A 15,160-nucleotide genomic window follows, 5' to 3' on the forward strand; every position below is an offset into this window, starting at 1 on the left:
GGTAAAACAAACCCCTTTCTTTCAACCCATCCATCTTTGCAACAAACAAAAGCACCCTCTTACACATCAGCTTTTGCAAATTAGAACAAAGTTGTTGCATTCATCAGTGAATCGTCACAATCATTGCTCGAAGAACACACCAACATCCACTGCTTATCCGCTTTACCCTTCTTTCTCCTCCTCACTCGTCTCTGTACTCACCAAATGCTTTTCACCATAGAACCAAGGATGAATCAGACCTGATACGGGAAGACTTTACCTGACTGGGGCTAGAGCCGACCATTGCTAACGCAATCGGGATATTAGCCGATCACTCGGATGGAAGGCTCCATCTACGCTGAACCTATATGGCAACATCACCCTAAATGGAAGGTCAACTCCGAAGATGATTAGACGGGACAACCGACGAGGGAGCCTGTCCAAGGCTGTTTGGGCGGCCACCGTCAAGGGAGCTTGCCTGCAGTCGAAAAGGTAACCCGCATACTATTTAAACAAAGACTCACCCCTCTGATAAGACACGAACTCATTCTTAGCAAACTCCTGTGTAGCTCTTGCACATGACCTTAACCTGATCACTGTCTAACTTAGCCATCGGAGGCGGTTACCTGGCATCCTAGCTGGCCCGCGTTGACCTTTCTTGCAAAACTCATCGTCTCTGGGCATGAGAAGGTACTCAAGTATTAGTACAACTTAGTTGAAACCAAGATCAAAACTGAGACACATCAAGACCCAAAGCAAATCTCACCCCCTTCAATGGTGTCTCCCTTGCTCGCAAAGCCATATTATGGACAGTATTAGCTCCAGATTCTCCTGGCATACTTACTTTGCTTAGATTGGCATGCTGGTTGATTCTTCATGTTTCCTTATCTTTTATTATTCTTGAATTTCTTGCACAATTTCTCAATTTCTGAGAAGAGAAAAAGAAGGAGAGACAGTCGGGTAAATGGAGTAAATAAGTAAACTATTAAATCTTTCTAATGTAAAAAATTTAAAATTTAAAAATAAATAAATTTAAAATTTAAAAAAAAATAAAGAAAAAAACAAATATATATATATACAAATAAATCCCGCTACTGGATTCTGGTTTGATTTCATTTTGTTTATGTGGCAAAATCTCAACCTTTGGTTGCAGCTGGCAGCAACTGTTGCAAAAAAAATATCTATAAAATAATTCATATTTTGCAGGGTGAGTATCCTTGACATGGTCAGCAAATTGTTGTCTAACGGCTCGATCTACGAGCAGCCTTTGATGTAAGACATAACGCCAACGTATTTCCATGGTCATTTCTTGCGATTGCTCTTTGAAGTACCGTTGATAAGCTTGAATTGATGAACAAATTCATATGATTGCAGAAATCTTTGTTGTTTGTTCATGTTGTGAACTCGCAGGATGGGCAATGATAGTCATTATTATTGCGAAAATCCATAGAGGCAGAAGACTTTGTCTAATCGAAAATTCTAAAATGAGGTCTCAACAGTATGGTTATTACTCAATTTTTGGTTAGTATTTTCTTAGACACACTTCCTTAGGAAGGTAAAAGATAAAAGAGAGTAATTACAAAATAAGGCAACTACACAACAAGCTAGTTCCTCAATTTGTTGGTTGAGGTGGGGAGACAGGACCGGGGTTGTTTCTTCATCTGATCTCCCTCTCTATTGCCCAGTCCTGGGACTTGTTATGTTCTTTGTTTTCTTCTCATTCTTCAGTAAAATTTTTTTTGCTGGTAGTATTTATTATACCTTTTAATATAAGTATTGAAGTGGTGAGGCAACTTCTTTGGCTAAGGTGACATTTTTTCAAAAGTTGTCCCTTTACTCCAGGAACCTTCATCTTTCTAATCCTTATTGGAGCTGCAATGCACATATTCGATGTTTCTTTGTCTCCCCTGGGTTGGTTTCATGTAATGCTAATCAATCATTCACGTCTGCAATTCTACTAATCCAATTCAAAACTAAATAGTCTCCGCTTGCATGATGTGTGTCCAACATATTACTCTATGTAGGTTGTGGTTGGATTTTCATCCTATTTGTTTTTGAGAAGGAGATGGACCGTTCATTTTCTTATGGATGAGTGACACATGTTCATAGTTGCATCAAAGGGTTGAAGTTAGATTTAGAAGATAATAAGTTTTTTTTTATATTTTAATTTAATCTCAACCCTTTGATGTGATCACTTATGAACCCGTGTAACTCATCCATAAAGAAATTGATTGTACATTTTTTTTAATGACAACATATGCAATCTCAGCCAATGGAACAACAAAATACCATGAAGTGAAAGAAAATTTTTTTTCTTTTTAGTAGATAAAAATTTATTTTTGTCATAATGGAAACAAAGAGCTTACTTCTTGGTGGCCACATTTGATTTGAATTATCTGAACTACAGCCAAGTAACTGCAATTGGGCTTCTGACTGCATATTTTCCAGAAACCCAAATGAGTGATCCAAAGGAAGAGCTTGTGGGAGTGGTCTTTCCACCCATAGTAACAAAAGTCACCATATAACTTAGCTTCTCTCCATAATTTTTGAAGCTCAAGACCTTCGGTTGGACCATCATTGAAACTCCATTTGGTTCACTTACTTGCACTGCATATCTAGACCTTTCGAACCCAACATTAGTCATTGTTCTCTTATATGTAACTGAACTATTCTCTGCAGCACCTCCATTGAAGAGCAAAGCAAAAGAAGGGTAATTCAAGTCACCTGGTTGAGTGGTTCCATTATCAAGACATTTATAGCTTCCCCATAGATAGCCGGGCCATTTGAAAAGATGTATAATTGAGGCTACAAAGATAGTTGAAGTAATCTTCAGTGGAGATATCATAAACTAACCCCGGGTCGGATGCTCTTTCCGGGTCAACATGCCCCGACCCATATGAAAATGGGGTTGCCAATTCAAAGGTGTTGGACCCGGCATCGCCAATTGGAGCACCCTTACTATTGAGAGTATAGGCTGTTGTCATTAGGGCCGACTTTATCATTGCCGGTGACCAATCTTTATGGACGGACTTGAGGAGTGCAGCGAGACCACTGACATGAGGGCAAGACATGGACGTGCCGGAGATTATGTTAAAGCTGACACTTCTCTTGTCGCTGGCAAGCCGGGTCGGGCTAACGGTAGGAGGCCATGCAGCCAATATATTCACACCCGGAGCAGTGATGTCCGGCTTGATCACATCCGGTCCAACGGGGCTTGGTCCTCTTGAGGAGAACCCGGCCATAACTGGTGCAGGGGAGCCATAAACAGTCCCTTCAAATATGATTGAAGCTTTGGGATTCTTTGCCAAGGTGATATACTTCTTGAGAGCTTTGGCTGCTGCAGCTCCCAAAGAAGTGGCTGGCAAGATGTGTGGTTGAGCAGAGACAACTTCGCCTTCATCTTCTCTGTTGACTAGAAGCATTCCAGACCCTCCAGCCATCTTCACTTGCTCTCCTTTTTCTGCCCAACCGTTCATCCCTCGCTCGCAAATAACAATTTTGCCTTTGACAAGATCAGGAGAGAGGGAGCCATCACCACAGTACTCAGCACCTTGGCCTCCTGCAGTGTCTCCATAAGCAAGCGGCAATTGATTAGTTGGTTTGCCTGAATAGAGAGATGCACCCTTGAAAACTTGTCCATTTCCAAGCTTTACAGTGGTGGGAAAGCTTCTGTCAAGGTAACTTGCAGCAACTGTCATGATCCATGGTGCAGTGTTGGAAACTGTTGATGCAGTGGGACCTGAATTACCAGCCGAGCATGAGACAAAGATGCCTTTCTGAACAGCTCCGAATGTGGCAATAGCCATGTTATCACTGTGGTAAGGACGAGAGGCACCACTCAAGGAGAGAGAAATCATGTCTACACCATCAGCCACAGCAGTGTCTATGGCAGCTAATATATCAGAGGTTGCACAACCAGCTTTACTCCAACATGCCTTGTAAGCTGCAATTCTTGCAGTGTATCTCATGCCACCTGCTGTACCTTTAGCCATGCCCAACATGCTTGCCCCTGCAACTAAATTACCACCGGCAGTTGATGCAGTGTGTGTCCCATGTCCTACTGAATCCCGAGCAGATAGATATTCCTGTGTCTCATTGATTCTGCCTCCAGCAGCCTCAAGCCCTTTGAAGAAGGCCCTGGCACCTATTAGTTTGTTATTGCAATTTGCTGCTGAGAATTTTGTGCCATTCTCACAGATACCTTTCCAACGAGAAGGCACTGGAGACATGCCAGCAGCATCAAAGCTCATGTGTTCAGGCCAAATTCCGGTATCGATGATTCCTATTATCACGTCTGAGGCCAAATTGGGAGCTTTCCAAAGTCCTTTCCCATTTTCTAAGCCAAGGAACTGAGGTGTATGTGTGGTGTGGAGACTCAGCAGGTCATCAGGAGTAGCATAGAGAAAGCCATCAACATTCTCCAAGGATTGGAGGTGTTTGATGGAGAGTTTTGCTGCAAACCCAGATATGGCAGTTTCATATACATAGAGAAGCTCAGGTCCCGCTGCATCTTTATCCTTATCTTCCTCAGCTGAGAGCTCATTGATGGAGTTGACCACTGATTCATACCATCTCATGGTGTCTCCAAGAGAATGATCCAACGCTGCAACCTTGGTTCTGTCCATATGAATCACATAGGTTTGTTTCTCCATTGTTGCATAGGTAGTTACAACCATGACCGCTATGGAAATGAGGAACAACTGGAACATCATCATGGCTGCCAAAGAACAAACTGGCATTAGAATATAAGATCAGTAGGGAGTGCTTGTTCTTATTTCATGTTTAATATCAATCGCTGCAATGGAGGTCTATGACTTTCATAACAAATAAGACTGGTGTCTAATGAGAACCATGAGAACTAAGTGCAATTCTATGAATAATCTTACACCAAGTTTTACTGACCATTTTGACAGGCATGATCTTACAAATATGAACATATAAGAGGCTAGGTGATGATTCTAGATTAAAGAAACCTAATTGAGGTAGGTATTCAAGTGTGTACTACAGGGGAGGTCTTGTACCTCAGTGAACAATCAGTGACAAGTTGGCACTCTATAACCATTATATTGGAGAGACAACAAAATAAATACCCAGAGATAAGAGTATACCACCAAACACAGGAAAAACAGGGGCGGGTATCAGAGGGACTAGAGCTTACCAACTTCTCCTTTGAGCTCCTCTGTCAAGCGACTCATACGCAAGTGCAAGTTTGAGAAATGAAAAACCGAAGAGGGGTTTATATAGAAGCCAAAGCACGTTTACCCCTTTGGAAGAGAAAACTCCTTTTCCCAGGAATGGAAAATGGAGACCATCAAATAAAAAGTTAGGGGGAGGGGAGTATGGTCTCTCCCTACTTTTTCTTTATTACCTGCAGCATGTTCACATCTGTAAACAAAAGTCATAAAAGGAAGAAAGCTTCTTGCAGAAAATAGAGTACGATTCATGGTGGGGCTTGATTCAGATTGCATGATTGTTCCACCGACTAGCTTAGAAGAGAAAAAAGATGGATAGTAAAGAACTGGAAGAAGGTTCAAATGAAACCCAGAATTTAGAATTTCAACGGCTAGGGATTACTGTGGATGTTAACATGGTGTTGTCAATGTAATGGTAATGAAGATTTTTCAAAGCTGCAATCCTCGAATGTTGGCCAGGTGAAGTCCTAATAAGCTTTAGATCGCAACATGTTAACACCAAACATATATCTTTTCCTGTGTTATAATTTGAAACTGTTTAATTTTGGTTATTGGATGCATTGGGTAGGATCAAGTTGACCAGATAGAGTAGCCCCAGAGGATTTGAACTAAATCCTACCCATTAGTCCACATTCAATCCTGTTTGTACCAGAGATTTCCTTCGTTATAAGGGGCCTAGTTCATTTAGTGAGGGAGGAGATGCAGGATTCTTGTGCTGGATCAGAAATCCATTGTTGTGGTGAAATAAACAATTGAGCAGAGACTCTCATACACATAGTTATAGACACTACTAGTTTCACCACACCTACCTTCAATTCTAATCTCTGTATAGGTCAGATGGTGGAGGTTGAAGCAGGTATTGGGTTAGGAAGTGGGCAAAAACTGAGAATTTGACTCTGAAAGTCTACAATTTAACTTCCCATTACTTCCATCACCACCACCTTGATCTATGGAACCAATTTGAAAGCTAAAAACTCTGTTTTCTTTGTTCAGTATATGTGATGAAAATTTCATGTAAGGTTTTGTAGTGGAGATTCTTTAAATAGAATGAACGACCGTAACAGATGTCAACTCAATCTGAAGGAAATTATGTGGAACCATTCGGGCTAGCTTGCGCGTACTTCGATTACATCCTCAGTGGGAGCTTTGTCGTCCGCAAGGATCAAACCCATGACCTCTCCACTGAGAAATATGGATCTTACTACTCTACCAACCATGTATTAACTTTACGAAATTATTATGAACATATGCGACTAGAAATTGATCCCTATGATCTTTATTTTAAATATGCCTGAAAACAATGATGTTTAGTCTGCTGATTGATCATTACATCTCACTGATTTTCAAGATCAAATTGGTATTATTGAGTTCTTGGTCTGCTCAGATGCATCTAGTGTAATTTCTTCATGCAATGGAGGAAGATTCTCAAGCCTCAAATGTTTGACTTGGAGGATGAGTTAGCAATCCTTGTGGTGCTGCAATTCTGGTCATCATATGTAGAAATTCAATATCCTTTACTTGTTCTTCAATTGAGAGGGAAAAGAAAAAAATAAATATGGAGAACTGCTAAAGAGATTCATGAAGATTCTTTGACAGAGAAGAGAATAAAGTTAATGGGCTCAACAAGTTCTTCCTTGACAGGCGGTAGGTGTGGAAGCAAAGGTTAAAGAAAGTGACCTTTTGAGCTTTGACCCCTCACTTTTTTAAAAAGAAAAAGTCTTTCTCTTTTTTTTGAAAAGAAGAAGTTTTTCTTCATTTTTTTTTTCTTTCAGTCTTTTCATTTCTTTTCCTTCTACAAGTCTTCTGTGGACCACTGAAGATATATGCTAAGTGTTAAACTTTTAACTGTTAACCTGCCGGTAGATGGGAAGCAAGAGGACAATAATCTTATGGGTAATTTTGAGGAGAGGTTTTCTCCTATTTCTGTGGACCCATGAGGTTGTCAATTTATCAATTATACCCCTATTACCAACATTGTTGGTTCCTGTTAGTCTTTATTTATAAATTTTCAAATATTACATACTCACACATTGAATCATGTAATGACTAAAATAATCTCATCCACACAACTGAAAGTCACCCGCTATTGGCCTCCCTCTACTGGAAATCACCTACCACTATAATTGGATAATCGTAAATCGACTTGAGTTCTTCTCTGCTGCAGTTATTCCTTGGCCCTTCCCTAATTGTTCTTTCCGCTTCAACAGTTGCAATCGAAAAAACTGAGGGATGCCGCAATGCAGGTCGGATTACAAGACCCGCATGGATTGAACTAGAATCATTTTTACTCAATTTTTGTTGAGTAGTGTAATGACCAAGGTACGAAATCTTGGCAATATTTTACGGACATATCTTGGAAAATATTGTTGACAAGTCATAAATAATGATAACATAATATATTATAATAAGAGTCTAAGACAAAGACTTATACTCAAGTCATTTTTTTCATCATTCTTCTACTATATGTGGCTAAAAACTGTTAAAGTTCAATGTCATTTTCACTTGGGCTCAAACCTTAAATGGAGATTGGACTTTTCTTCTTTCTCACATTTCACGCTCATTTTGATTCCAATTTTCAAATGAGTCTAAGGCCCTACAGCTCTGCCCTCTCATAGGCACAACGAGAGAAGACGAGAGAGAGCGAGAGAGAAGACGAAGAGCAAAGCGAGAGTCAGAGAGAAGACGAAGAGCAGAGGGAGAGAGGGAGACAGAGACAGAGAGTAGAGCGAGAGACAGAGAGATGATGGAGAGCAAAGCAAGAGACATAGAGATGGCGGAGAGCAGAGCAAGAGACAGAGAGATGACGGAGAACAAAGCTGGAGAGTGAGACAGAGAGAAGACTAAGACCAACGAGAGAGAGAAGACAAAGAGCAAAGCATCTTCGATTTTTTCCGACATTAATTCACTGGTTTCAACGATTTATCATGAGATATCGGTGATACTTGGATTGTTTCGATTTTGGTTCAAAAATTTTCGCCAAATGCTGAAATTTGGCTAATTTCGGCGATTTGTTTTTCTATGATAATGACCAAATTACCCTCCCATACCCAACCCTTAGGTGGATAAAGGGAGAATCCATTCACCCATTTCCGTCCTACACCTTGCCAAAACACCCCCTTCCAGTGAAGTGTAGGAAGAAGATGAGTTAATGTATTCTCCCTTTACCCACCAAAGGGTTGGGTATCGGAAGGTAATTAGAGTATTACATTATCCCTAAGGGCATTATGATTATTTCACTCTCAAAATTTAAATGACTTAACAAAATCAAGACCAAACTATCAACTGTGAGTAACCTGTAATTTTGAAGTGGATCATCTGTAATATCTGGCACTAAAGAGGGGGGGGGGTGCCTGGAATTTTACCCTCACTAAAGTGGATGTAAAAAGCTCCTTTTATTTGGTTGGTGAATTCCCAGTAGGGTGGATGGGTGAGAGGTGGGGGTGTGAGGGACAGGGGTGGTGGGGGTTTATTTTAATCATCATATAGTTCAATATGGGGTAATATTGTAAATATAGAAAAAAAAAAAAAACTAATAGTGTTAGTAATAGGAGGTCCAATCGATAAATTGGATACCTCAGGGGGTGACACTAGTTTTAGGGAAAACCTCAAGAGGTGAAGTTGAAAATTTCCCTAACCTTGTTAGAACCTGTTAATCATAGTGGGTCCCACCCACTACACTTTGTGCTCAAGGTGGCGACAAAACGATTACGTATTCCTAGATAACTACTCCTCTATTTGGTTGATTCTACATAATTCTCTCATATTTATTTATTTATTTTTGGAGACTAAGGTTCATCCGGGCCAGCTTGCGCGCACCTTGATTACATCCTGGGTAGGAGAGGCTGTCTGCAAGGATCGAACCCATGACCTCTCCACTGAGAAGTATGGATTTCTACCACTCTACCAATACTGCATTGACCATAAGACTCCCATATTGCTTTCTCTCACTTGATTGAGTCCAAATGCGACTCTAATTAAGTAACTAGAGTTGAGAGAAAAAAGTATTGTAAATAAAGGAAGGAATAGGAAATAGGAAATTGAAAGAAAAAAAATTGTATTCCATCTCATTGTTCTCTGTGACTTCTTTTGGGGAATGCAAAGAAACATTTCTTGTGTCTAGATCTATTGCATTCAAAATGATCCTTAACCCATATTTATATTAATTACTTAATATTGGTATCCGAACTAGATTGTGGTTGGGGTCGCCGGCAATTACTAGTTTGTTATGTGGTTGTTAGTTGATTTAAGATGAAAATTGTAGGTGTTTATTTATTTTTACCCATTAGCTTGATTGGGAACTAATCCATGAGTCCGGATCGTCTCCCTTGACGGGAAGCACAGAGATGGTTGTTGACCACAAATTATAGGTGGACCCACAAGGTAAGGTGATAGTTTTTTTTTTTTTTTAATATTTTATTTTTTTACTTTTGGGCTTCACATAATTTGTGGTTGTTACGCCGTCAGGGGAGACAATCCACACTCCTAATCCATCGCCTAAAACCACGTTAGTGTTGTGGAAAGACTGGTTAATAATATATTAATTTTTTAGGAATAATTAGTATTACCTCTTGTACTATAGCTTAATTACTATTTTATCGACTTTACTTTTTGAAATTAGTAATTCAACCTTCAACTTTACCTGTAATTACTGGTGCCCCTTTACCGTTAAACTCCTTTAGTTAAATGATGACATTAAATATTTTATTTTTAAAAAAAATTTCAAATTAGCCCTACGGTTTTATTTTATTTATAATAAATTACATTGCTATCCTAAGTAAATGAGGAAAATTTAAATCTAATTAAACAATCTTTTTTCTAGTCAAAATAAAAAGTGGAAAAAGAAGAAGAAAAAAACTCATTTTCAAATTTTTATATGTACTTTTCAATTTGATAATAAAAAATTTTTAATTCTTAATTTTTTGTGTTATTTTTAATTTTTATTATTTACTTTCCAGTTTAATGTTATCAATTTTAAGAAGTTTTTATTTTCAATAGATTTTTATTTATTTATTATATACTTTGATGTTAACAATTTTAGGAATTTCATAATTACAAATATAGTTGGTGTGTGGTTTTTTTTAGTCCAAACGATAAAAATATACTGTAATTATTCATATGCTTGGTGTGGTCACGTGTTTTTTTTAAATGAAGAAATATACTTTGACCCTTAATATACAAAAGCAAAATAGACATATAAACATTATTTCATTTGACCTTTTTTTATAGGATACACATGATTTCTTTTCTAATTGAAGATAACATATTATCTTTGACACTTCTTAATTATTAGCAAAAGGCAGAATAGACATGTCTAAAGTATGGTGGATGCACCCGTACCACTTTAGCTTCAACGATTTGTAGAATTTTCTTCATGGAAATCCGAGATTTGTTTATTTGCATGAAGTTTGTTTGTGTTTGGTAAAAAAAAAAAATTAAACACTAACATAAGGAGACAATAGTAATTATTCCTAATTTTTAATTTGAATCATATCTATAACTGACCCTATACCAACCTTTTTTTTCTTTCTTTTTATCGATTGATTGATGTACTAGATTTTATTTCAAATCCCTATTGATCATGTCTAGAAAAGAAGCTTTTTTAAACCTTTTAGATCATGGATCTGCTAAATCAAAATCCTGTCATACGTATCACGTAGAAAGGTAAAGGTTGGAAGAAAAAGGAAGCAAGGATTCTATAGTCAAACACTTGTTGCCTTTTTCAAAAGAGAAGTGTTATGCAGGACCACACAAGGAGGCGTCTGTTTTTAAATTACTTTTTGAAAACTTTTAACATTAAATTGGCTTTATACCTTTTGTATGTCATCAACTTAGTTTAATAAATTTAAAAGAAAAATAGATTTATTACTGGTGAGTTCTTTTTGCTGGTGCCATTATAAAATTTAGAGCAAATTAATTCTTGAGCTGGATAGGGACTTTGTTGCATGTTTTTTTGAATATGATGTACATCAAGTGAACTCTTGTACGGACTTTTTGGTTGGATTCTCACAATCTACCCAAGAATTCCACCTTCATCCCCTTTATCTCCCTGAACTAAGGGTGTCAATCGATACGGTTTCGGTGCGGTACCAACTTTGAATACCGAAAACCAGAACCATATCGTACCTAATTTAAATGTTATGGTACGGTTTTGGTATTTACAAAAACGGGTTCGGTTTTGGTATTTACAAAAACGGTTGGTATTTACCAAAATGGTTTCGCGGTACGATTTCGGTATTAAATCGTTACGGAAAAACAATTTAAACACGGTATCTAATGCGGTATAATTTTTGTACAAATGAACTTATGCCACTTTTGTTATTAGTTCATTAAGATCCTAATGAAATTGTGATCAACCAATCGATATAATTTGAAATTAACATAGATAAAGCAAATAAATCTAATTAATAGAGACAAAACAAGTAAATCTAAGAAGAGAAGTGAATGATGAAACAAAAAATTGAAATAGGGAATTAGGGTAGGGAAAATGTTAAGTGTTTTAGTTGTAAAGTTAGAATTTATATCTCTTTATTTGGTACAGTACTAATTCGGTACGGTTTCGGTACGTACCGACAATATGAGTACCTAAAACCGGAACCGTACCGAAGAAATTCGGTTTCGGTACGTACCGTATCGAGTTTTAAACGATAAGATCTGATGCGGTTTTAGACGGCATTGATTCGGTACGGTTAAACGGTTTCGAGACGTAATTGACACCCTTACCCTAAAGCTCTTTCTTGTCTTATTAGGAATGATGCTAATCGGAAAAAAAATTATATCGTTTTTAAACCCTTAATTTTTTATTTTTTATTTTTGGTAAGAACCCTTAATTTTTTTAATGTTTTAATACAAAGTTACCTTTCTCCAAAAAAAATTAGAGCAAATTGCAGTGGTACCCCAAAATAGAGGTCTTAAAGCACTAACACTCCACTTTATGTTTAAAAAGTACAGGGACCCCAAAATTTGATGTTCATTAGATATATTTGTCCAATTTGCATTGAAAACCTTTCAGACACTGTTTATTATATGGATGTTTTTTAAAATAAATTGTGATTTAATTGTTTTAGTGATAAATTTGATAAATATATCCAATAAAAATTCAATTTTGAGGTCTCTATGTTTTTTAAACATAAAGTGAGATGCCAGTGCTTTAAAGCCTCCATTTTGAGGTGTCAATGCAATTTGCTCTAAAATTTATTGACAGAAGAAAGAAAATGAAAAAGATTCTTTTGTTGATGTTATGTCTTCCCCAAAAACGTTATGAAATACTTAGGTTAAAAAAAAACAAGAATAGAGTTTTCTTCCAAGCCGTGGCAGAATTTAAATTTCAAATAAATTAATTAATTAATTAAAACAAGTGTGTAAAAAAAAGTTGTCAGTTACTACGGAAATGCCAATGAAGGGTTAGTAGAATAACTAAGAACTTGACTAATTAGTAAATAAACAATTTAAATCAAGAGTTAAAAATAAATAAATTATCAGTTACAATAGAAATGCCAATGGAGGGTTAGTAGAATGACTAAGAACTTGACTAATTAGTGGAGAGATTGTGGGTTTAACACTTATGGACCACATATATAATATTTTCATCCCAAATTTTCTTATATATATAAAAGTGCATTTGTACTCAAAAATATATATATATAATATATATATATATATATATATATATATATATATATATATATATATATATATATATATATATATATATTTTTTGTTTGGGGGGGGGCATCGCTATATATATTTTTGGGGATTTCCCAAGTGGACTTGAAACTGGGAGTAAATTTTCATTCAATCCAGTTGATTTCTCTGGTGGTTCTTAGCTAGAGCTTAAAGAAATCAATGGCTAATTCGAAGGTGATGATGCATCACAACCTCTTGGAGATTTGTCACTAATCGATATAGATCCAAAGGAACTACAGTCTAGCTAAGACAAGATTGAAAACCACCCTCTGTTGTGATTGTGAACAAAGATTTCTTGGCGTTCCTACCAACCATGAAAGGGATTTTTAGGTTTTCTTCATCAAAAGGGTTGTTTTTGTTCCTCAGGTTGATGATTCTAGGTTTAGATAATCACTTGTAGAAAAACAATTTCATTTTGTCCACGTAAATTGGACCAAAACTCTTGTTTTGTCCACTTAAGTGTTCAATATTTCAGTTTGTCAAATCGGGTGAACTTTAAATATTACAAAAAATCCAACTTTAATTTTTGTTAACTTTGATTTTATAATTATCATTTTGCCCATGGGATGAAGGGGGTGAAGGGAAATACAAATTCTTTTATTTTAGAATTTTTTTAAAATTTTTTTTAATTTACAAAAGAACTCCCTGTTCACTCGATTGATGGGAAACATGATCGTTCCTCTTGGAATCGTGTAAGTCTCCGTCAACGGTTCCGTGGATTTTCTTTTCGATCCTTCCTCTTCCTTCTCCTCCATTTTGGGGTGCCATGTAATTTGCTCTTATTATTATTATCATCACCGTCATCATCCTCATCATCATCTTTGCCCCTAAAATTGAGAAACACATTGAAGCTGGAAGATCCAGTGTTAGAACCAGAAGATCAAAGGCACAATATAGACAGACCAATAATAGAATCAAGGAGAGACGAATATATAAAGTATATCTTATGTCAGAATCACTTACCCGAATGTAGTAAAAGAAGCGAAGGAAAACCAGCACGAACTCGAACATAGTGAGTTGAGGTGTACATACAGTACTTTTCCTTAAGGTATTTGAACACCCCCTTTAATGCAGACTGGATTTGACCTTGACGTTCTCACCTCCAAGATACAACAACTCCTAGATCTGAAGGCTAGCACTCCAACAGATATTACTTCCTAAGGAGATACGAAAGTAATACCACACAACAGAATGAAGAAAACAAAACGAAAATTTTCTAACCATGCCGGACACAGTTCAGCTTGGTGCATGCGCATGATCCACACTTAGCTCTCTACCGGCATACACCCCATTTAAGAGCTATATATGTGTATATAAACCATATAATCATTAGCTTCATCCGATGTGAGACTAAACACATATGGTAAATTAAATTACGTAATATATATGCCGAAACCCTTTGATTGGAATTTATACATCCAAAAGAGTCCTATAAAGTAAGAATTAAACAAGAGTCTTCAAACACAAAACTAGGGAGTTTGAGTTTTTAATGTTTTGAAAATTTATCTAAACAATATATTAAATTATATTACTATTTTATTTTAAAACAAAAATCCAACATCCAGTACTTAAAAGGCAGCAAAGGAGCCATTAAGTCGGTGTTGAAGTTGAAGCTGCAGTTGCTAAGAAGACTTGATATCCAAATAGGTCTTTTCTCAAGATCAAGGAATCCACTCTGTCTTGTGGTTTTCAAATTAGTTTTTGGCAGGAAAGTATTGAGTTTTTTGGTCAAGAAAACATCACGGCGTATGGTGAGTTGGTGACAACTTCTTCGTATATTTAAATCCATCACCGAATTTTCCTCTGATTTACCCTTTTCGTCCTCGAGGTTTCCCTTCACCTTTCCTTTTAGACCTCTCTGGCCTTAAGATCTGGGAATGAAAAAGATGGAGACGTAATTGGCAGTGATGAGAATAAAACCAGAACCAGAAGGAGCCATTGATAAAGCTTCACAACGACCGTTGCCCTCATCACCATCTGATTTTGAACCTAGGGAGGTTGTTTTGTAAATTTGAAAAAATTAAATGAAGTTTGACAAAACAGGTAGGGGCATTTAGGTCATAACACATTTCAAATTTGAAAACTTATCAATGAAAGTTAAAAACTAAAGTTGGTGTTTTTGTAATATTTGAAAATCTTTTTTTTTTTTTTTTTGTCTAAATATTTGAAAATCACTAGATTGAGCAAACTGAAATATTGGCTACTTAAGTAGTTAAGTGGACAAACAAGAGTATGGGCCTAAAAAAAAACTCTTACAATTTTTCATTTTTGTTTTTCTGGTACCGTTTCATTTATTCTTGGGTAAA

The 15,160-nt window shown here is 36.8% G+C and overlaps 1 protein-coding gene across 1 annotated transcript; it reads right to left on the reverse strand.

Moving 5' to 3' along the window:
- Positions 1–2,213: 2,213 nt before the first annotated feature.
- Positions 2,214–5,239, reverse strand: LOC149030199 (subtilisin-like protease SBT1.1). The gene is given in 3 exon segments (XM_089142520.1): positions 2,214–2,734; positions 2,736–4,696; positions 5,138–5,239. Coding segments are annotated over 3 exon segments (2,352 nt in total). The 5' UTR covers positions 5,175–5,239; the 3' UTR covers positions 2,214–2,380.
- Positions 5,240–15,160: the final 9,921 nt, after the last annotated feature.

This window comes from Hakea prostrata, chromosome 1, assembly GCF_041222555.1.
Source record: "Hakea prostrata isolate BN-2017 chromosome 1, UWA_Hpros_2, whole genome shotgun sequence".
Lineage (NCBI taxonomy): Eukaryota > Viridiplantae > Streptophyta > Magnoliopsida > Proteales > Proteaceae > Hakea > Hakea prostrata.